A 22594-nucleotide genomic window follows, 5' to 3' on the forward strand; every position below is an offset into this window, starting at 1 on the left:
GCGTGTGTGTGTGTGTGTGTGTGTGTGTGTGTGTGTGTGTGTGTGTGTGTGTGTGTGTGTGTGTGTGTGTGTGTCTCTCTCTCACTCTCTCTATGTGTCTGTATGTGTGTGTGTGTGTGTGCGTCTCCCTCTCTCTCCCTCTGTGTGTGTGTGTGTGTGTGTGTGTGTGTGTGTGTGTGTGTCTCCCTCTCTCTCCCTCTGTGTGTGTGTGTGTGTGTGTCTGTATGTGTGTATGTGTGTATGTGTGTGTGTGTGTGTGTGTGTCTGTATGTGTGTATGTGTGTATGTGTGTGTGTGTGTGTGTGTGTGTGTGTGTGTGTGTGTGTCGTAATCACGTGCAGGTGTGCCACGCCGTCCAGGAGCCGCCGGCATTCAGCCCTCGCAGCCACTGCATCTGCCAATTTTCACGTAATTAAATGTAATTTCCTCACCCGCACCGCATGTGGGCCCAGTTTAAACCAGCGCCACCGCTGCACGCACAAAAACACGCCGCCTTGCTGCAGCTCCCGGCCGACGCCGAGGGCCGGAATCCGGCGGGAGCCATGACTCGTGCAGACGGCAGTGCAGTAACCCCCCCCCAAGGACCCGTCTCTGACGGCAGATGAAATCAGCCGTGTAACGACAGTAATCAAACCCAAAGGAGGTTCCACTAGCGCCGGAGTGCTGCGCTCCTCCGTTGGGCCAGTGAACCGGATCGGGACGTACCGTAGCAGGCTGCCAAGATGCAGCATGAGGCTCTGCACCACAAACACCATTACGTTTACATACATTTTCCAGCTGCAGAGAGTTCCCTCACGAAGCCACAGGGAAAAGATCCCTGTTAAATATCTGAGGCGCCGCCTTTCGCATGTGTGAAGCTCATTTCGATCTCAAATAGGATCAGCGCGTGTTTGTTGTACCTTGACTGGTGCTGGCCTGAAGTGTGGCCGTGTCGCTTTCATGACGGATTTCGGTAAAAGCCTGATGGCTGAACTCCAAGTCCACTCACCCACTCCGAGGGTTCTGGCACGGCTCCACATTTTCGTGGTTTATCAGAGGCCCCGCTGGAAAGAAGTAACTTATCTCATAAACATGTTCAACTTTTCCTCCCCCTCAGTGATGTCATGGCGTGGAACAGCCCGGGCTGTCATCACAACAGCCAGGCAAAGTGTTACTGCAGCGAGCGTCTGGGTGAACGACAACCAGACCGGATTAGGGTCAAAGGCCGATAAACAGCGAAGCCGGCGTCGACGCAGGCTTTCTGTTTCCCTCGTCATCGCGTGTTTACGCTGCTGTGGCACCAACATCTGCAGCCGTAGTCAGGCTTTAATACACTTTCCATGGCCAGATAAGGGTGTGTGGTATCTGTCAGAGGGGCTGAGGAGAGCAAAGCTGGGCCAAATTGCACTTTATTACAATAGGCAGCACATGTTGATTTATAATTTAGCCTATTTTTCAAAACAAAAGACCGGGCTGCCATGTGGTCTTATTTTAGACTGGCTGATGTCTCCTTTTTTGGCAGGAAACTAAATGCTTGTGGCTCAGATAGTTAAAGATGTCATTTAGTTGTTGTTGTTGTTTTTAATCACATTTATTGGATGCTAGAGAAAATCTTTTAATACTCAAATACACAATTTCAGGGGTTTTCGTTAATAAGTTTTAAGACTGTATTTAACTAATTCGCAAAATACAAGCGCAGGCTTTGACATTAACGCAGGGAAAATAACGAATAAATAATCAGTAGCGAGAACTAAATAAAAGCCCAGATGTGGAGCATTAGCGCTTGCACCGCTGCGGTTCTGTCGTCGGGTTCCAGGTTTCAGTCTAATGAGGCTGCAGAAGGAGGAGGAGGGAACCGGGGAGGGGTGTTTGACGAGGGGGTGGGGGGTTCAAATACAGCCGGGCTGAGTCACACTTTCGCTCAGGACGTCCCTATGTCAGGGGTAAACGCCGTCCCTTTTCCTGCTCCGCCGTCTCGGCCTGTGAACCTAAGTGGCCGCCGTCGCAATTAAGAGGCCACGCCTGTTGCGCTCTAATTTCCCTGAATTGCAGCTCTTTTAATACCTTCAGCGGAGCAGAAAGAGCGGCCGCGGGAGCTGCACGTCCACAAAACTTATTTTTTTATTACAATCAGAATCATCACTAATATCGCGAGACATCTTTACGACCCTCCGGGACCGCCGCCGTCCAGGGGGTGATAGTTCAGTCGGGCACCGAGCTCCGCGTGCGGGAACGCGCACTGGAACCGCAATGGAATATCTCACGCTTTGTTTTGCGCTTTCGTGCTGGATGAAGTTGGCCGGTTCCGTCTCCTCTACCGATGCGCCCCAGACTCCTGCGCCTATTCCCAAAGGTAACGAGCAGACTGCTCACGTCCCGTCACCGCTTCACTGTTTGTCAAACTTCACCAGCCGTTTACCGGCGTCGCGCGTGTTTTTCCTCCTCCGTGATGCCACCGCTAATAGACACCTCTCTTTAACCACAGACGCAGTTTTCTAACTCCACGCTGGTGAGCGCACGGGGGGTGCGCGTGCCTGTGGCTCCCTGTGCGCCAACCCAAATACGCGCAGCGCTACATACGTCGAAGCGCAGAATTACACGATAGCGCCCGACACAAGAGAGCTGTCTGCGGTTTCTCACAATGTCGCTTCTGCTTCATGTCGCCTGGCCGCGCGCAGCTGCGGCTTTTTTACGCGCGCGTCGGGCTGTAAAGCGTCTTTGCGCAAAATCATTAAGCGGCAGGACAGAGTTTTTCATCCGCCCTCCCGTTTCCCCGTTGTTCTGCAAACCCAACGATCACACAGCTATAAATCCTGTTTTACTCTGCACCGTAATGCACAGGGGATCCATTAGTGTTCGATTTTAATGGCAAACAAGCAATTATGTGCTCGAGAAACTGGGGAACAGCTGTAAACATGTTATAATTGAAGGTTCGTGCAGCAGAACTGAGCACAACCTGCTCTTACAGTTAACTGCTCTGCCTCCAAGACAACATACGTACATGCATACAGTGCTGTGGAGTGAGTGTGTCATAGTTTTATTGACCTCTTTAAAAACCAATGTTGCCTTTGCACTAAGTTCCCCTAAAACAATCTGAGTCAAACCGGGCTATTTTCACAGTCGTGGATCATCTTGTAAAAGCTGCAGACGTCATGAGCGCTAACTGTTTGTTGCCACTGTTTGTGTGAAGTCCTGTGGACTTACTCTTTATCAACTAACTGGGAATCTGACACGTTGCTAATTGCTTATTCTGCTGCTGGAGGCACTGGACTAAGAATCAGGGCCCCGCCGCCGCCTGCAGGCTCCACACAGAAGCCAGAAACTTTCAAAATGTGTTTGTGAAAGTCTTTAAAAAGCTCGTTAAGAGTCCCGTCACTAACGAGCAGCTACAGCACAAAGTTTCAGCCACACGACTGAGCACATGTGCCAGTGGAATAGCTTTGTGGCAGCTTCGCCCGCCCTAAAATGTTCAAAGAGACGTTTTTGTCGTCGTATTGTTGATGACAGTGCGTCGACTGGCGTCACAAGCTTTTGAATTGGCTCCGGTCGAAGTTTAAAAGTCGGCCGACGTGTCAGCCACCACGTCAAACACAACAACGTGCCCCTGCTGTTTCCTGAGAGCAGAATGCCGGTCGTCATGGCGACAGGCAACACACAAGGCAGGAATAGCAGTGGGCAAGTTACAAGGCTACAGAAACACATTCGCAGGTACAATGTTTGCATTTCCTGAGCAGTGTGAGCAGAGATGCGGAGGGATCGCTTCCTGTGTTGCCCCCCCCCCACCCACCTCCCTCCTCTCCCACCCTTTACTCCGTCGGCCACGGCACAGGCAGGAAGCTGCGATTCGAGGCAGGAACGCCGAGCCACTTCTCACCTATGTGCACCTGGCAACTGGCAGAACAGCGGACGTGGCTGTTGGTTTATCACTTTTGGAAAGTTACAAAACCTGGGCGGCACAGACCCCCACTGTCTGAGCACCTGAAAGGAGCCTTTCACCGACGCCTGACTCACCGCCTTAACAGCACTTCTGACACGGTACACACTGGCTTTAACAGGTATTCTTGTGATGTGAGTCTGTGCTCAGCTCCTTTATCCCAGTTCAAGGCTGATTAGCTCATGACTATTTAATTAAGACGTATTTGATCATTCGAGCCGCTTTGAGTCATTCTTCATTGCCAGATTCTCTTTATTTCCCTCGAGTCTGATGGAAAATGATTTTATCTAATTTAACAGAGCAGCTGATGGAATCTAACAGATATTCATCACTGAGGTGGTCGTGATGTTCTGATTTATCAGCTGACCTGGAGCGTGACACCACGTCACGAGCAGTCAGTCCTCAGATTAAACCTTTCCCAGACGCCTCTGACGTGTCCGGCAGCGTTTTATAGAGCAGAGGAGGAAACTCCACCTGTGGTTGTCCATGCTCTGTATAACTGTGTAATTCCAGTCTAACAAACTAACAAACCCTGCTGGCAGGCCAAGCGTGTAATCACGATTTAGAACATTGTCACTATATCACCGCACGGTTGGTTCTGTGCCGCCGTTGCTGCTAAATATGTGTTGTGATGTCTGCGTTCAGCTCTGTCTACTGGACCAGATAAATAACAGCAGGGTGACGAGTTGAGAGCAGGAGCATGGCAAGTTTATGGCAGGACTGAAAGCAAACACGCAAGTGGCAGAACATTTATATTATGGCTGTTTGTGATGATTGAGCAGCTATTGATCTTTGGTAGGAGGTGTTTTATGCTGTTCAAAATGACACGTCACATATAAAAAACAACACTGTATTCAAAATGTTGCAGGTGATCATTTAGATGATGAACCGCCTCACATAAAAAGTATTCCAGCGGCAAAATATCACATTTCCTTTTTACGGCCTTTTAACGAGCTCGTGATGCCGCTTTACATCCAGTAACCACCAACGCTCGTTAAAAGAAACCAAAAAGCTAATTTATTAAGTGTCACACGCTTAGCGAGCGTCCGACTGCTCGTCCGGGCTTTCTCTTCCACGTCGCTGATTCCAGTGTCAGTATCCAAATAGAATTTCTTCCATCCCAGCTGCTTCAGCTTTGCTTTTTAGCACAACAATAAATTCAGAAATTAAAGCCCACTGTTCAAATGTTCTCACTTGGGAAATGAGGCTAAGTCTGTGTTGTTGTCGTTAGAAATAGTTGAAGAATTTACATTACAGACACTTGTGCCACCAGCAGGAACGACTCTCCCCAGCGTGATCATTACTGGGGACACAAACACTGCGTGACACAAACCAGACCGGACCTGTCGCTTCTCCTACATTATAGTGGTTCTCCAGGGTAAATTGTTTAAGCTATTCTTGATGCAACATGACGTTTGGGGAGACTATAAAACCGTTTCCTGGCCCTGCGCTGGTGACATCATGCCACAGCCTACAGCCTGTGGTCTGATGTTTGTGACTGAAAACACAGACTTAAGTGTGGATACCCTGTAAAAGTCTGGCATTACGAAAATACCACGTTTTATCAATTATGGCAACTTCATTGTTAGAAACTAAACCCTATCACAACAGCGAGCAGCTGAAATCACATCCAGCTAATCAGCCTGGGAGCAATTAGGAGTCTCCTGGTCCCCTGGGTGCCCATTCTTCCTGACGCTAATTGCAAACACATGAAGTACTCGCCCAGGTAACAGCAACGGTATGTGGTAATGTGGGTCACGAGGAATGTCTGCATGTCTGCAGCCTCCTGGCCGTTAGATATCAAGTGTTACTTCGTGGCCCGAGCTGCTTGTGGCTGCATTAAAATTGTAATGCATTCTAAAGCTGGAAGACCTTTCACGGTAACTGCAGGGTTGGGTCGTGTGCATCTATGTTTAGCTGAAGGCTGGGAAACAACCAGAGAGCAAAGTCGCACATGTGAGGACTCGACAGTTGACGATCGTTAAGTCCGGGTCGATCATTCACAAGTCTTCCTATAAACACAATGGTCAAGATGTCTTAAAAGCTGCCAGCACGTTTCGTCAAGGCTGCGTGAACCCTCCCACCAACGCAAGCTGTTTGAGCAGCTTTCCAGAACTCTCATTCCAATTCATACTCATTAATGTTGCGATTAACCAGCTGGAGGAGCTGGGAGTCGTTTTTTCTAGCTGTAAGAAAGTAAAAAACGCTAAAAGATCCACAAATGATCAGCATAAGACTGCAGGGATACACAGTTAGTCAACCTGAGGGTAACGTAGCCAAACACACTGGGTGAAAAGCCAGATATATCCCCCAGGAGCTGATACGGATGAATAAGGATAGCCAATAATCCTCAGGAGGTGGCTCGACACATCCCAGTAGGAACTGTCAACATGTGGCTCATCTCAAAGGCAGCGGCTCACTCATGTAAAGCGAAATAACTGGGACTCCTGTACTTGAGATCAGCATCTTTAAGTCTGTACCTCGTCTCCGAGGATCCTGACATCTTTCATTATTTTAATGCGGAACCGCACAGACAAGCCTGGGGCTACAGCTAAATGTGTACCTCATAATGCATGAGTTGGGTTTCGGGGAAGGCTCTCAAGCTAATTTCCAGGTTCAGGAAATGTATATTGGGTTTCAATCAAAGGAGCAGAATTAAGCATCTGTGCAAGCCTTGAAGGAAAGTCTGAATAAAGTCTAATTTCACCGAATGCTTTTTCAGTTCCTCCTCCTAGTCTATTAATTGAACTGCTTTAGTTTGGAGAGTTTAGGAAAATGGCTTATTTACATTGATGACCAAAATAGAACAGGTGTTTGTGTTCCCTGGCCGAGGCTGTCTCGTCAGGGAGGAAAGATCCTGTTCTACTTTTATTTAAGGCTGCGACATTCCCATTATGCTTCTTTCCGTTCTGCAAGAAATGCTTACTTAGGCTCAGCCTCCAGCCGGTAAGGCACGACGCTGGAGCACGGAAGTGTGAAAGTTTACCTAGACGGCTGAGCCCCATGTGGTTGAGAGGAAGAGTGGGCGAGAAAGGCCACTTGGCATCCGTGTCCTTACTTGGAGATGAGCTGCTGCAGAGCATTCCTCGCCTCATGTGGGATGAGCACGGGGCCGACGGCAGGAGCAGGTTGTGTTTACTTTGACTATACACTCATCCCCCAAAAGCGCACTTGCCTTTAAAAACCTTTTTTCGAGCACCGCCATCTGTGTCTCAGCTGTGTTAGTGCGATTAGGACGTTTACTTTAAAAGATGGCACTTCACAGAACCGGACAGTTGGCCCACGATTTAATTTGTGGGTAGAGAACGATGTAGATGTGTAGATCTGGGTTCTAACAGTTATTGTTGTTCTTCCCTGAGTTTTGCTACAGTAAGGGCAACAGAGCAGTCTGTACCTTTCCATCCTCATGAGCCCAGCTTATTCAGCAACATAATTAAGTGTTTACTGTATATGGCATTTTTTTTCCTGCACTAGTGTAAAAGTGATTTTCGAATGTTTATCCCACATAAAGAATAAAAGTGTCCGTCTAAGTTGTTCTAAATCAAAGTTGGTTCATTCTCAGGCTGTACTTAACTGGGAGCTCGCTGCCCGTGTGGCCTGCACGTTGATGACAGGAGGATATTTTGCAGTTAAATGAGGTCAGAGAGAGGTCAGAGGTGTGAATGGGGTCAGGAAAAGACTCCGACATCGCAAACAAGTCAGATTTTCAGCAGAGCAGGAATAAGGGATCGCACCATGCTTTCACTGCACAAACCCAAACTGAGCTACTGGTGATAAGTTTACATTTCATGGGAACAGGAAAACAAATTAAATTCACTGGAAAGAGAAACACAAACCATGTGTCCCAGCAGTAATCACAGCAACGGAGAATTTTTTCCTGGAGGTTTCAAGTTCAGCCAAGAAGTCCCAGAGGACAAGGGCGAGTGTGGCGATGTGCTTCGTCAGCGCCGCCTGTCAGATAGTCTAATAGCTCTGGAATCTCGGTGCATTACTTACTGAAACTGACAATACAACACACACCCATTTCCAAAAAAATTACTTAGACAGTTTTTAAGCTCTACTGTAAGTAATTTAATTTAGTTTTTCCTCTCTCAGCTTGACATTGAATTCACCTTTGCCCCCTCGATCGCCTGATTTATGGGATTAGGAAGCATGTAAACCATTCTTGTAACCATAAAAATCACCTGTTTTACACAACAGCATGGTCAATGTGGTTCCCAGATGTGGGAGACCCTGTGTCACTCATGTACTGTGCTCCGCTATACTGTATTCCACCTTCAAGGCTCGTAGCAGGCGTCCGCCTTCTGTGCAGGACTTCATTTCAAACCTATGTTGTTCTCATTGCGCTTCATCTGATTAACTATTTCCAGCTTGTAATAGAACATTTTGTCAGACGAGTTCTGGGAATGCTATTTAACAGACCACAGCTCCACATGCCAGACTGGGATGAGGGAGCAGCTACGTCATGTCGACAGTAAAAGCTGGGGAAACTGCATGTACTGTCATTTAACTTGGGTCCGTGGGTGGGAGACGAGAGATTTAGAATAATGCTTATAAAATGGGAAACAGACTCTAGACCCTGTTTAGTTTCCTTTTCCAGAATCCAAACAAGGTGAAAAGACAGCGTTTCCAACTAGGCTGTTAATATCCAAAGAGAAACGACTGATCTGATTTGCTGTATGAATCAATTTCAAAACCCGGTTTCCTCCTTACAGTACAGTATATACAACTTTGCCATCCACAGAGGCCACAGTGCTTTTATATGAAACAGCTTAAAACCACATCAACACTTATCTTCTGTTTAATCTGTTTTTATAACTTTACTCCATGTGAGTGAGACTTTCTATGCAACAAACATAATATCGTTTTAAAAATGTCAGTCTCAAAGACATGTTAATCTTTGTAATCTTTGAACGTGGCCTGGAGCGGAGCACATTTGGAGTTAGGTCCCCTCAGGGTCGTTCTAGTCCCTTACTGGGAGCGCTTTTATACTTCCAATCCTGCTTGCCAATGTAGGACTGTAAATAATTTACAAGGGTTTAGTGGGACGTAGTGTCGATATTATGTAGAAGTCAGACCAGCTCTCAAGGCATGAAAAGCAGGATTAGTAGTCAAGTGTTCCCATGAAATCAAATTAAAGCGTCTAACTTTTCTTGGCCTGGCTGACTTTTGCACATTTTACGATTATCTGTTGGCAGCAGGGAATGAATCATTTCCTCCCAACAGTCTGGTAGAGTTTGATGGACTAGATTTAAAAGCGACTACCTTGATCTTGACTTGTGATGAAAGACGGCGGCCTTTCTAATCAACGGTATCCTCAGTTTGTTTTCTCATCCAGACCAGAACAAGTGAAGCCACCCCAGTGGTTTACAGTCTTGCTTTAGCATAACATGAAGCCATAAAGCTAATTCGTATTTGGTCTATGCCTACCTCAAACCTCAGATTTCAGAACTGGGGCCACTGGAAATGTCGTGGATGTTTGTGGGAATTTTTTAACCCAAGGAAATTATTGAGTTCATGTTTAAAAATAATACAGTCTTGTATCAAATTAAAACTGCAGTAGATGTCCCTAATTTAAGAGGTGGGTTTAGACGGTTGAACAAAATTGCTACAAATTTGTTGATTTAGGTCTGAGGTTTACGAGGAGTTTAAGCATGAATTGCAATGCCCATATATACAGTACATGTACACAAGCATATGGATATGTGCAGTGTGATACTGTATCTAGCATTTATAGGAAACCAATAAGAGCTGCTAATTTAAATCTAACCTAGAGTATTCATTTTGTCCCCAGATTTACCGCCGAACTGCCTGAAAAACACACACAACAGTTCTTTTTTATTTTTTCTCTTCCCAGGAAAATTGCTCGTCCTAACTGTTGCAACAGCGGAAACAGATGGCTTCCATCGCTTTATGCAATCCGCAAAATATTTCAACTACACTGTGAAGGTAAGATCGTGTTCTCCTAGTCTACATTAATGTCAAAAAATGTGCAGTTTATCCCCACGGGCTAGAATACTCCCGCATTCTGCAGCCAAGTGCTACAACATAGGCTTCACAAGACTGATTAGGCCTGTTAGAAGAAACAATGGAGTGTAGCAAGCTACACAAACCATCCGTCTTAAAGGGACAGTCCACACCGTGGGTCCAGGATTCCTCCAGGCTGAAAACCACCAAGAGTGTGATCCTCTCCTCCTCCTACTGTGCCACTTTAAGCATTGCAGATGTGTCAACACATCCCTATCCTATTGTTAGTCTGGTACCTTATCCAACCCGTGTTCTGTCCCAGGTGCTGGGACTGGGAGAAGACTGGAAGGGTGGGGACGTGGGGCGCTCTATCGGTGGAGGCCAGAAGGTCAGACTACTTAAAGAGGCCCTGGAGGCTGTGGCTGACCAGGAGGAGCTTGTTGTCCTGTCTGTGGACAGGTATGTTCTTACCTTCCTAGTCCTGGTATCGTTTCCTCCTTTCTCTCTGTTTTTTTCTCTACCAGTACCTAATTTTTACTGACGAAGAAATAAATGTAAAACAAAAAGTTGCTGTAGCAAAACGTCTGCCTGTAACAAACGTTTTGAAGGCAAAAAGTGTTTTTGCACTTTCTGTAATGCTCACCCTCCATTCGCTCATGCAAGGGCATTATTACGGAGCTTTGCCAAATAAATGATAGCCATCATTTTCAGGCAAATAGAAAGTTACAATGAATTAATGTGAAAGGTTTAAAATAATTACAGGGTCTAGATCTGCTCAGAGCGCAGATGATGGTACAGTACTTTGTATATAATGTCAAGTGAAAGAGATTAGTTATTATTACAGTGAGAAGCCGTCACACCCTTAAGTTAGTAGCTGAAATGTAATTTTTCATTGAGGAGGATTTGAAATGATGAGGCATACTGTAAAAACGTATCCTGCCTTTGCATGAATGGGTCCGTCAGGTGTGGCTGAAACTCAGGTTCTCTAAAAGGCCTCTGTCTTCTTATAAACGTCAGCATGGACAGTACAGAGTTAAAGGCTGTCGTACAAGTGGGTGTTTTGTAGGCGGTTACGCTGGAGTCACCTTATGGCGATTTTCTGTTATGACTTCACACCTCAAAGCAGTAAAATCACCAGAAATATCATGTTTTCCCACATCCTAAAATACCCACTCTGAAAAGCAGGGCTCTCCTCGAGAGCATTCCACAAATGCCTGCCTATGCCAACGCTCACTGGGGAATGATCAGCAGTGTTTACACTCAGATGTCCGTCTACCTCGCAGTCAGATGCAACGAGAGATGCATTTCCCCCACAGTAATGTGATAATGATCTGTTGTGTCTCATTTTCTCCTGTTAGCTATGATCTCATCTTTGCTGGGGGACCAGAGGAGATTCTCAGGAAGTTTCAACAAGCCAACCACAAAGTGATTTTTGCTGCAGAAGGGCTCGTATGGCCAGATAAGCGACTTGCTGACAAGTACCCGTCAGTACGCAGCGGAAAGCGCTACCTCAACTCCGGAGGTGGGTTCCAAAACCTCTCTATATGGTCAACTAACAGTGTTAACACTTAATATCTAAACCTAACTAAGTCTGAGTAGGGTTAGGTTTAGTTCTTGAGTTCACTTTCTATCAGCTGTCAGACAGAAAACATCCAGGCCTATTTGGAATGCAGGCAGATACTGTAAGCAGCAATGCATCTTCAGTGTTGCAGCTTTAACCAAGTAAAACTTGCCAAGTCCATTCACATAATATGAAATCCATACAACAAGAGAAGAGTAACAGTACGTTCTCATGTAAAATCCAGCCGGCGCGGGCAGCTGCAGCCAGCCAGCTCTCCAGGACACTGAATTGCTGCTTTCCCTGTGGTCATCAGTCTGGTCTGACCTCCCAAACGGGAGCCAAGCTCTTTCATTCTGATCAGAGCCTGTTTTTAGCATTCATTGTCATTGACATGACATGTGGATTTGTCTTGGCCCCTCAATGTGCCACATTGTGCATGAAATAGTAGGTTTTATAGAAGGTTCCTCCGGCTACCGCCCAAGTGACCATTGAGGGATGGTTTATGGCATGTAGACTCTCACTGCTGAGTGTTGGGGAGATGGAATCCAGATACAATACAGCGGTGTTTATGTGAGCAGGCTACGGGGGGATGCATTAGCCAAACAACTACAGTAAATAAGCAGAAGGTGGGCGAGTGGACTGGAGTGAAGGGGGCAAGAGCTGCAAATGAGACTGCTTTCTTACATTCTCAAAAGGCCAAACGCACACATTCCAACAACAAGCGCTATTGTTTCAGTTTCGCATGCTCCAAGCTGTAATTTCGTGGACAACCTCCTGACAGTTTGATTTGCATAAAATGCTACAAGTTCCTTTAAAGTGTGTTTTCCTCCTCCTTCCATTGAGATGACGTTACGTCTGTCCATCCACTTGTTTACAATGCGCAAGGCTTTTGTTAATGATGGGAATGTACAACAGCGCACATCGGCGACAAGGTCCAACCCTGCAATCTGTAGCTGTGGTCAGTGTCCGTGACCAACAGTGGGAAAATGAGAAGACACGGCATGGCTGAAATGAGAATGTACATTTAGAAAGGATGTGAGCTACCAGCAGCTCAGCTGGTAGTGACTTGTGAAACATATAGATTATAGCTTTCCTACTGCCCGTTTGCACCTCAGTCCAAAAGGCTGTGGGAAGGGAAAGTCCCAGGCTACTTCTTGTGTGATTGGGATTCCTGCCAAAGATCACACTTTATGGAAGGCGCCCCAGCTTCCTGAAGGAAGGTTTTCAGACCATGAAGCCAGAAGACTCAGTATAATTGTCACCAACAATGTGCTTGTTGTATATGGCCTTGTAACTGGAACTATATTCTCCAACTCTATACTTTGCACTGGGCAAGCAATCAGTTCATACCGTTTATCGCCTGCAGGTATTATTGGCTATGCCCCGTACGTGAACCGAATCGTTTCTCAGTGGAACCTTCACGACAATGACGACGACCAGCTGTTCTACACTAAAATATACCTGGATCCTTTGCAAAGAGTAAGTATCTTGTGTCAAGACCAAAGTGTAAGATAATAAATAGAGTAACTAGAAAAGCTACGATAGCTCAGCTCTCCCTGTTCTCGTATCTTTAAGCAAACTCTCAACATGACGTTGGACCACAAGTGCCAAATTTTCCAGAACCTGAATGGAGCAGTTGGTATGAAATGAAAAATCTAATTAAGTATTGTTTTAAAGTTCTGGAACAAAATAGAACATGAAGCTCAGTAGCTGACATTGGTGTGAACCTTTGCAGTTTGTGCCCAAGTGATGAGCTGAGCATCGGGTTTCTGAGCGTGCCCCTCAACGGTCTACTTTCCTTTTCATTCCGCAGATGAAGTGATTCTCAAGTTTGGAACTGACCGAGTGAGAGTCAGGAACACTGCGTACGACTCCCTGCCAGTGGTCGTCCACGGCAACGGAAACACCAAAGTGAGTAACAAGTAGCTTGTCTGCTTACAGAACAGCAGGGATACATTAAAGTCATTATCTGTTGTCGCACTACTTCATCACCACAGACTGAGCTTCAACGCATGAATTCCCACACATACAAGAAATATACTGTTTATACTTGTCACAGCTTCAGAAATCTGCAAAGCAGGATGTCCGTGTTAAACCATCATCACTCCAGGGTTTTTCCTTTTTCTTTTTCCTTCCCCTGACTCTCCACCACCAGCCGCCTGTCTCTGGTTGTCCTTGGTAAAAACCCAAACCCACCACATTGTTGAGTCATTTTTCCCCAACGAGCTCAAAAACCTGGAGGCAATGTGAACGGCAGATCACAGGACGTGTGTCCTAGCCGTGGTTTCACCCGCTGAGGCTGCCAGTCAGCGTCCGTAACCATTCGTTTATTCTATTTTTTCATTTCGCGTGTCAGGTTAAATCTGGTGGCACATACATGATGGCTATGTTAATGCAACCTTGTGAACAGCACAGTAGAAATTATATTTTTCCCACAGACTAAAAACAGAGCAGCTAAGGTTGTTAAAGATATAAAAAAAATGAACAATTACCTAGATTTGTTCCATAGATCATTTTCAGATCAGACAGTCTATAGTCTCAACCAGAAGTGATTCTGCACAGTCCTGTCACATTCCTACAGGCTTGGACAGTTCAAACACAGCGTGGAGGTTTTGCGGTTCATCTTTTGTGACCAGCCGTTCACCTGCTCTGAACTCTTCCCTTCTCAGATGTACCTGAACCACTTGGCCAACTACGTCCCCAACGCATGGAACTACGAGCACGGATGCAGCCACTGCGACGATGACGTTCTGGACCTAACCCGCTTAAAAGTAAGTGCTCAAATTAAGACATTAGGCATTTTCCAGCTCATCGCTGTCCACTTCAGACCATCTTTAAATAGCTGCTGTGGGAAGACTGTTTGAGCCGCCTCCCTGTACACATAGGAAAGGATGAAACCAAGCCTGGTCCTCTAGCATGAACCCATCCATCTATCAGTGACTGTCTAGACGGTAGGAGTGGAGCCCAGTTTGTCCTCTTTCTACAGATAAGTCAGACTGCTGGTGACTTCTTTCCAAGTATAATAGGTTATAGGCCGGCTTGAACCCTTTGAAAAGGAGGAAAGTGCAAGGGAACCTACTTGGGAAAAGGAAGCCGTGCACTGCTGTGGTGGAGAGTATGGCTTCTTGGGTTTCCAGAAGGCTTCATTTAAAGGGGTGTCACTGTGGAGCAGCCTGCCTTTAGTGGGCTTCTCAGTACGGGCTTCAACCACCATAGTCAGTTACAGCGGTCGTGCGGAAAATTTGTCGCCGAGTTCAGCCAAGGCTTGCGACGTATAGACAGCAGCGATGGCAGGCACTAGGAAACGTCTCCGGCTGTGCGGTTGCATCTGTCAAATATGTAACTCGGCCTAACTTCTCTTTTTGTGGGCAGAGCATTGATGCTTACACACAGTCCTGGGTGATCCGTCCTAGAAGCCTGGTATTTAGGCTTCGAATGTCAAAACACGAATGAGAACATACACGAGGATGGTGTTTGCTGCTAAAAAGGCACAAAGTGTAACACAAAATGACACATGCCTTGAGATTTACGGTAATGTCAGGCTACTTTATTGGACCTGGAGCTGATTCAACACAAACACAGCTACTGTGTCTGAAAGCTGCTCCGTGACCTTCCATAATAAGTGCAAATAGCTTGTTCCCAATAATCGGAGGGTTGGTGGAGTCGCTTCATTTGACTCTGCCCGTGTGTGTGTTCAGGACAGAGTCTCCTGGACGACCGGGTCACATGGCAATGCTGCTCGAACCATGTCATTCTTGTGTGGGGGTAAACTCAGGTCACTCGCGGCGCTGCTTTTGTTTATGCACTTCAGTTTTGGACAAGAGCAGCTCACTAGTTTGTCTGCTGTATAAATAAATCCAGCTGAATCCTCTTTCTGCTTTAATAGATGCTTTACTGTAGCTCAGTGTTTGCCGTCTCTGCCGCTTGTCCACCGTCCTTCTGTAACAATTTAAACGGATGCTGGCTGGGTGAACCAGCTCCACGTTTTGCGCCTAAATCACAGTCATTGCGGAACCTGCAAATTAGACGGTTCTGCTCGGGTTCCTTTTCATCGCCGGCCCAGAGGTTTGCTGTGCACTGGTCAAGATCAGGAGTCCAGACTAAGTTCTGTCATGGGAAAGTTTTTCCTCTCTGCTCCTCCCTGGATCCTGGATTCTGGATTGTCGTCGGCATATAGTTGGAATGGGTTCACATGAAGCAAGACATTTTTATATTGGATAATGGATTTTAATGTGTTTCCTAATTAAAGTTCATTACATCACATCAATAATGGGAAGAGCAGTGATTTCCAAGCATTTTTGCAGTGTAACCTAATGCTACGGAGAATTAAAGGAGGCGGCTCATCCCATTTTTAAAAGGAGGAGAACGCAGCCATGGGTTCAATCTTCCTCTAATGTTTACATGTGGAACAAAAACTGTCCAAATCATCCAAGACTGATGTTAAACAGTGTTGCATTACCAAGAGCTATTGTTTAAAACTTTTCTAATTCATCCTCCATCAAATCTAAACAGGAGTTTCCAAATGTGACGGTCGGAGTCTTCATTGAGCAACCGTCTCCGTTTCTCCCTGAATTCTTCCAGCGGCTGCTGACTCTGGATTATCCCAAACACAAACTCAGCCTTTTTGTTCACAACAATGTGAGTTCACACACCTGCAGCCATGTGTGTGTTGTTTTTTCTTTTTTTACTGTATCTCCTTTATACTTTAACTCACATATGGACTCTAATCCATTAATACTGGCTGCCCCCTCAGGAGGTTTACCACGAGAAGCACATCCAGAGATTCTGGGAGCAGAACAGGAATGTGTTCAAAGGTTTTAAGGTTGTGGGACCAGAAGAAAACTTAAACCAAGGAGAAGCCAGGAACATGGGCATGTATGTGTACTCACATTAACCATCTACTGTATTATCTAAGCTTTGCAGAAAGCCATATACTGTAAGGCCTTGTGTTTTAAATGACTTTTTAAGTTGTAGAAGATATCTGATGACATGACCTTTATTAGACCTTTATAAGTGTAGACGTGCAACTACAGGTCAACATGCGCAGCATGTCTCATTACCGATTACAGTCTGTTGTCACAGTGATAATTTGTTTCAGTGCAGTTCAAGCACAGCCTTAGAGAATGGGTCAGGACAGCCCCATAATGAAGAAGTCAAAGGTGTATTAGCAGTCTGTAATCTTCCTAAAATCACATTATCCACTGGCGGCTTAAAGCTAGTCAGTGTGAGCCTGCAATTCAACATGACACCTTATACTTAGGAGCTGATAAATTTCAACTTGTGCTGTGATTACTTCACTCAGTGTAATCAACTAGACTGAATAATCACCGCCTCCCTGCCCCGTGTGTGTGTGTTTCTTATTTCATCAGGGATCTTTGCCGTAAGGACGCCGCGTGCGACTACTACTTCAGCATAGATTCCAACGTCATGCTCACCAACCGACAGACGCTGAAGCTCCTCATTGAGCAGAACAGGTAATCAACACAGCGACTGGGACACGGGCCGCACTAGCGCTGTTGTGATCACTGAACCAGTGAAGCCGTCCCTCAAGTGGCGAAACCACGGCAGCGTTCGGGTGAATGAAAGTTTAAAAATAAGCTGCTCCGGCTTCCTGTTTTCGCCCGGCTGCATGGAAACGGTGAGGGAGTCTGCTGCGCTAACCCTGGAATGCCACTTCGCATTATACAAAAAACAAACACGCAAAACCCGCTTTCCCTGAAGAAAGCCTGCCATACAGTAAATTAGATGTCGTTGCGGCTGTGGCAGGGTATTGTAACTTGTTGGAGGCATGCAACCCAAGAGCCTTTGTCCACTATTTAAAGACAGCATGAGAATGGAGCTGAGGAAGGAAAACGTAACTTTAACAAAAGGAATTATTGCAAAAACGGACAAATCACTGGACATGTTGCACCTATGTACAGTACAGGTACTGGTGATGTACTGTCCATGTCTGGTAATCTGCTATTAGCTGAGGCCAGTCCTACCACCAACGCACCCAGTGCGTGAGGCGCTCGGCTGTGTGCGAGACGTCTCCACGGGTTTTTATCTGCCCTGACACGATAACCATCTCTCCGCTCTGCCGATTGCTTCCCCACAGAAAAATAATTGGTCCCCTTGTCACTCGTCACGGCAAGCTGTGGTCCAACTTCTGGGGGGCCTTGAGCCTGGACGGTTATTACGCCCGATCCGAAGATTATGTCGACATCGTTCAGAGAAAACGAGTGTGAGTCAACGAGGCTGCTCTTCACATTCTGGCTGTTCATTCTCCTGCATGTGACACTGAAGCTTAGTGTTTATGACCGTACATAAATCTATATTACAAAGAAGACAAATTAGTTTGAATGAACCTCATTTACCAGTTGTTTGTCCTCTGACACTCCCTTCTCCTATATCACATTCCAGCTCACATGGCTGGTAATAAACTTAGGAATCCACTAATACTAAATGTTGAGGGTTGTTACAAAATTCTAACTCTTTTGTTGTTGTTTCTAGGGGTGTGTGGAACATTCCTTACATGGCCCACATATACCTGGTGAACGGCAAAGCCCTGAGGAACGAACTGAAGGAGAGGAACTACTTTGTTCTCGAGAAGCTGGACCCGGACATGGCTTTGTGCAAAAACGCCAGAGAACTGGTAAGAAAGGTCATTTGAAAGTTAAAGCCCTGCTAGTTTATACGTGCGGAGAGCCTTAACCCTGAAGGTCAAAGGTCAACAGCTGGACGGGAGGCAGAGATGAAACCCTGGCAAGTATGAGTGGTGTTAAATGTCCCTGCTGGTCACCAAGGCATGGTCCTTCTCTGCTTGTGGTTCCTCCGCGGCGCTTTAATATTCCTGGCACTGCATCTGTCGTCCTCTCTGTCCTTTCTGTCATGTGACCCGCAAACGGTGCAACCAGGTCCGTGGTCCTCTCTGCTTCTAAGCTGTTGGTGCAGCTCGTTCTGTGTCACCTGTGCCTCGTTCTAACTCGGCCCTCTTTTCAATGGCTCGGCCTTTTTCCTGGCACGTTTCCTCCCGTGATAACCCACCAAAACATCAGCTTCAGAGGGAATCTTGCTCCTTTTACACGCAGGCCAATTTCCTCCCCACCTGAGTAGCTGTGTATGTAACACACATTGTCTCTTGCTCTGAAACGATGATTACTGTTATCCCTATTTACACAATGCTTCTCCTTTATTTTAGACCAGTCACAGAGAAAAAGACTCCCCTTCTCCGGAATCATTCCATATGCTCAAGCCCCCAAAGGTTTCCATTTGTTTTAATTATTCTGCTTTCTGTAACATCATTTTCCAGTGGGATAGTGCTCAGAAGCCGTTCCAAGCTTTGGCTGATTTCACAAGCAGAGTCCTTTTCATGGACAGTGGAGTGTTTGGGCACTGCTCAATTACCCTCTTTAAATTATATATGCATCATACATAACATAGACTGTGTACACTATCAAATGTTATTTAATGTACACTTTCATGAGAACAAGTTTGTCTAAAGATAGAGTTCTGCTTTATAATTGTTTCCAAGAGGAGATTATGGAGGAGTAAGAAGCTTGGAGTCCCCTGTTCTGATGCTTTAGAGTGAACAACCACCACACATAACCAGCTGCTCCCTCAAACACTGGCTGATCTCAGACTAGGCTCCAAAATCTATTTAACTCACGTAACTTATATAAAGATTTTTTTATACTGGCAATTGGCCGTAATTACAAAGCCTAGTCTGACAGTGAGTCCAAAGCCGCCCACACGGCCCCCTCCCCCACGCTTCACTGGACAGGGAATTCAATTCCTGGATTTGCTTTGTCCCGAGCTCCCCAGCACCCTTCTGTTCCTGCTCTCCCACTACTCTCACTTCCCCGACTTGTTCTGTTCCAAACCCACCAACGACCCAAACCCATAAATAATCTGAGATTATTTATATGGCATCTGTATCGGCTTCTTTCACCTAAATTGAGCACAATTCAGTTAATTGTAAACACACTTTAATCTTATTAAAGATTCTTAATTTATAATCAAGTTCAGATAAAAAGGTTGCTTTTTATACGACTGATGACTGTTCAGGTAACAAACATACAATAATAGTAAGGTGCAGTGTGCATGCATTACAGTTATGTAGCTATGGAGGTGAGATCTTTGTGACTGACTGCCGTTTTTCCTGTTTGCTACAGGGAGTCTTCATGTACATAACAAACCGTCACGACTTTGGGAGGCTCATTTCCACAGCCAATTATAACATTTCTCATTACAACAATGACTTGTGGCAGATATTTGAAAACCCCGTGGTAAGTCATTACAAGCTCTCATTATTCTTCCTCCACAAACAACGAGATTTCGGTGAATAGCTGAGATAAACAGCAGACACCTGTAACAGTTATTAGCCGTAATGGAAAAGATTAAAGATGAGGAGATTTTGAAATAATGGTTCAACTTTGATAAGACTCCTGACTGATAAGGAGTGCTGAGACCTGGCCTGCGGGGGAGGAGGGGCGGAGGGGCATTGACCCTGGGAGGAATGCGGGTCAGCAAACAGTCATCTGAAATTCCTGCTCTTTACAGGATTGGAAAGAAAAGTACATCCACCAGAACTACACCAGAATCTTCACCGAGAACCACTTGGAACAGGTTTGTGTTCATCTGTAACAAGCTCAGACAGAGGCTGGGAACGAGAATGACATAACGTCGCACTGGAAGCCCCACATCTGTTTTGTACATACACTATCGTATCTGGCGATCACGTTACAGCGGCAGCAGCTCAAGGTGAGAGCGTGACCCGCATCCGCCTCAGCCGTCTCTTTGTGTGTGTGTGTGTGTGTTGCAGCCGTGCCCCGACGTGTTCTGGTTCCCCGTCTTCTCGGAGACTGCCTGTGATGAATTAGTTGAAGAGATGGAGCACTATGGCTCCTGGTCTGGAGGCAAACATGAGGTCGGTACCGTTCTCTGGCACATACAGTATACTGTATCTGTGGTCATGTTCACACATTTCAGCCGGGGCAGGGATTGGAGGAGATTAATATATCAAATAAGGATATAAAGTAATACATCCTTGGAGTGAGGCAGTGGAAAGTAGATCATTCTTCTGAAGTTACAGACTTCTATGGCTTTACACAAACATGCTTTATTTTAGCACCATCCACCCACTTTAAACATTAAAAAAGAGAAAGTTTATGATGTTTGTCTTTTTGCTCATGGTCTAATTCATGTAGCCTGTTTGATGTAATTTGAAATTAACTATTAATGTGTGTAAAAGTTTGCCCTGGGGACTAAATCTGTAGAGATGTGTAGACTGTGCTAAGCTGTATGGGTCATTAAGCCTCATGAAAGCAGACATCAGGGACGCCCGAGGTTTTAGAGACGCACACATGCACTTACTGATACATCATCACTCCGGAAGCTGCGGTCGCACACACAGTGAAGGTTGTTGGGTCATTTGTTCCATCGTTAATCACTCTGTTTTTTCTTTTTCTACTTTTCTTTTCTTAGGACAAGCGGATTTCTGGAGGCTACGAAACCGTGCCAACAGACGACATCCACATGAAGCAAATTGGTTTTGATAAAGAGTGGCTGCACTTCATCCGGGAGTTTATCTCTCCGGTCACGTTAAAGGTTTTCGCTGGCTACTACACTAAGGTTAGTGTGAGGCAAACAGCTACGACGCTGGATGCGTTGGGCTTTTGTAACTGATGCGATTTAACCGCACGTTTGCCTTTGCAGGGTTACGCTATAATGAACTTTGTGGTGAAATACACGCCGGACAGACAAGCGTACCTGAGGCCCCACCATGACTCCTCCACCTTTACCATCAACATCGCCCTGAACAACAAAGACAGCGACTTTCAGGTAAGAAACTACAATAATGGAGTTGAGTCACAATATTTCACGGGCATCAATCCTTACTACTGTAAGTATTTTTCATCTCCTCCTCAGGGCGGCGGTTGCCGGTTCCATAGGTATAACTGCTCCATCGAGTCACCGCGCAAAGGCTGGAGCTTCATGCACCCCGGACGGTTGACTCACCTCCACGAAGGCCTCCCCACCACCAACGGCACCCGTTACATCGCAGTGTCCTTCATTGATCCCTGAATACCTGATAACGCTGCACATGACCTTTGACCTTGCTTTGCTTATGTTTTTTTTTCTTGATTTGACGCCTTTTGCAGCAGATGTTAAACTGATGCAGTTCTTCTTTAAAGTTCTTTAAAGAGTAAATAATTGCATTAAACAGATCTCTGTCAAACAGAGTGTAGAATGGAAAAGGAAGGGACAAAAATAATTCATACATGCAAAGGGAGTACTCCAGCACGCTAGCAGGGGTCACGTCCTCCGTTTCCATTTAAACCACGTAGATTTAGATTTAAAACCAAGATAAGAGGCGATTATTGGTGCTGTAGCTTGTCGGGATTTTCAGCTCAAACACGATCATTGTTTGACACACACTCATGGCTTTGCTGGAGGTAAACTGTACCATGCAAGGCAGCTGTCTCAATTTGTGTTTCAGGTAAAATATCACTGAAGACTTTTTACTGTAAGAACGTCACTGCTTCAAAAATTACTGTGGTGCTCAAACATTCAACCTTTGCATTGTTGGGGTATAAGCTGGGGTATTTTCCACCCTGTAGAAGTGGATATACTGGATACTAGAATTAATTAATTCTGGCTAAGGACAGTATTCTTTTTTACTTGAAAAGTTTTTCCTTCTCTATTTGGTCAAATTAAACTTTCCTAAGAAACATTTCTGCAATACTGATTTTGAAAGGTGTGTGTGAATGAGTTTTGAGATTCAACAAAGTTGTTTAACTTATTGTCAACATTTGATAAATTACTTTATTAAAAAATGTTTTCTCTTCCCACTGTGATCTTGCGTCATTTGAGTCTTTTACTGGCAGAAGCTAAAGAATGTCTGGAAGTGAGCCCTCGCTCTGCAGGGAGAATGCTCCATTGTTTATGGCTGTTATCAGCTCATCTTTAAGGTCTGTCAAGTTGTTCTCCCTTCAACACGCCTCCCATCACCTGTAGAAACAATCAGTGCAAATGCAGTTCAGTTTACACTAGGGGTCGAACAGATGGATGTTGTAACAGCGATGACAGAGCAAATGGAAAGATGTGGACGGCTGCAAAAGGAGCTGCTCATTGATTTGTAGCGTACGTGTACCTGCCATGTTAATCAGCTG

The 22594-nt window shown here is 45.6% G+C and overlaps 1 protein-coding gene across 2 annotated transcripts; it reads left to right on the forward strand.

Annotated features, from left to right (window-relative positions):
* The first annotated feature begins 1889 nt into the window (after nucleotides 1–1889).
* plod2 (procollagen-lysine, 2-oxoglutarate 5-dioxygenase 2) lies at nucleotides 1890–22279 on the forward strand. 2 transcript variants are annotated; one of them, XM_029146159.3, is made up of 20 exons: nucleotides 1890–2332; nucleotides 9771–9862; nucleotides 10203–10339; nucleotides 11239–11402; nucleotides 12808–12920; nucleotides 13017–13080; nucleotides 13255–13352; nucleotides 14111–14212; nucleotides 15954–16079; nucleotides 16195–16316; nucleotides 16811–16915; nucleotides 17539–17664; nucleotides 17934–18075; nucleotides 18622–18684; nucleotides 19595–19708; nucleotides 19983–20048; nucleotides 20245–20349; nucleotides 20907–21053; nucleotides 21138–21263; nucleotides 21351–22279. In XM_029146159.3, exons 1-20 carry the CDS (start codon nucleotides 2230–2232, stop codon nucleotides 21504–21506), a joined length of 2271 nt encoding a protein of 756 aa, XP_029001992.1. In that variant the 5' UTR covers nucleotides 1890–2229; the 3' UTR covers nucleotides 21507–22279. The 2 variants fall into 2 exon arrangements, with proteins under 2 accessions (XP_029001992.1, XP_029001993.1); XM_029146160.3 differs by lacking the exon at nucleotides 18622–18684.
* Nucleotides 22280–22594: the final 315 nt, after the last annotated feature.

Source organism: Betta splendens, chromosome 4, assembly GCF_900634795.4.
Source record: "Betta splendens chromosome 4, fBetSpl5.4, whole genome shotgun sequence".
NCBI lineage: Eukaryota > Metazoa > Chordata > Actinopteri > Anabantiformes > Osphronemidae > Betta > Betta splendens.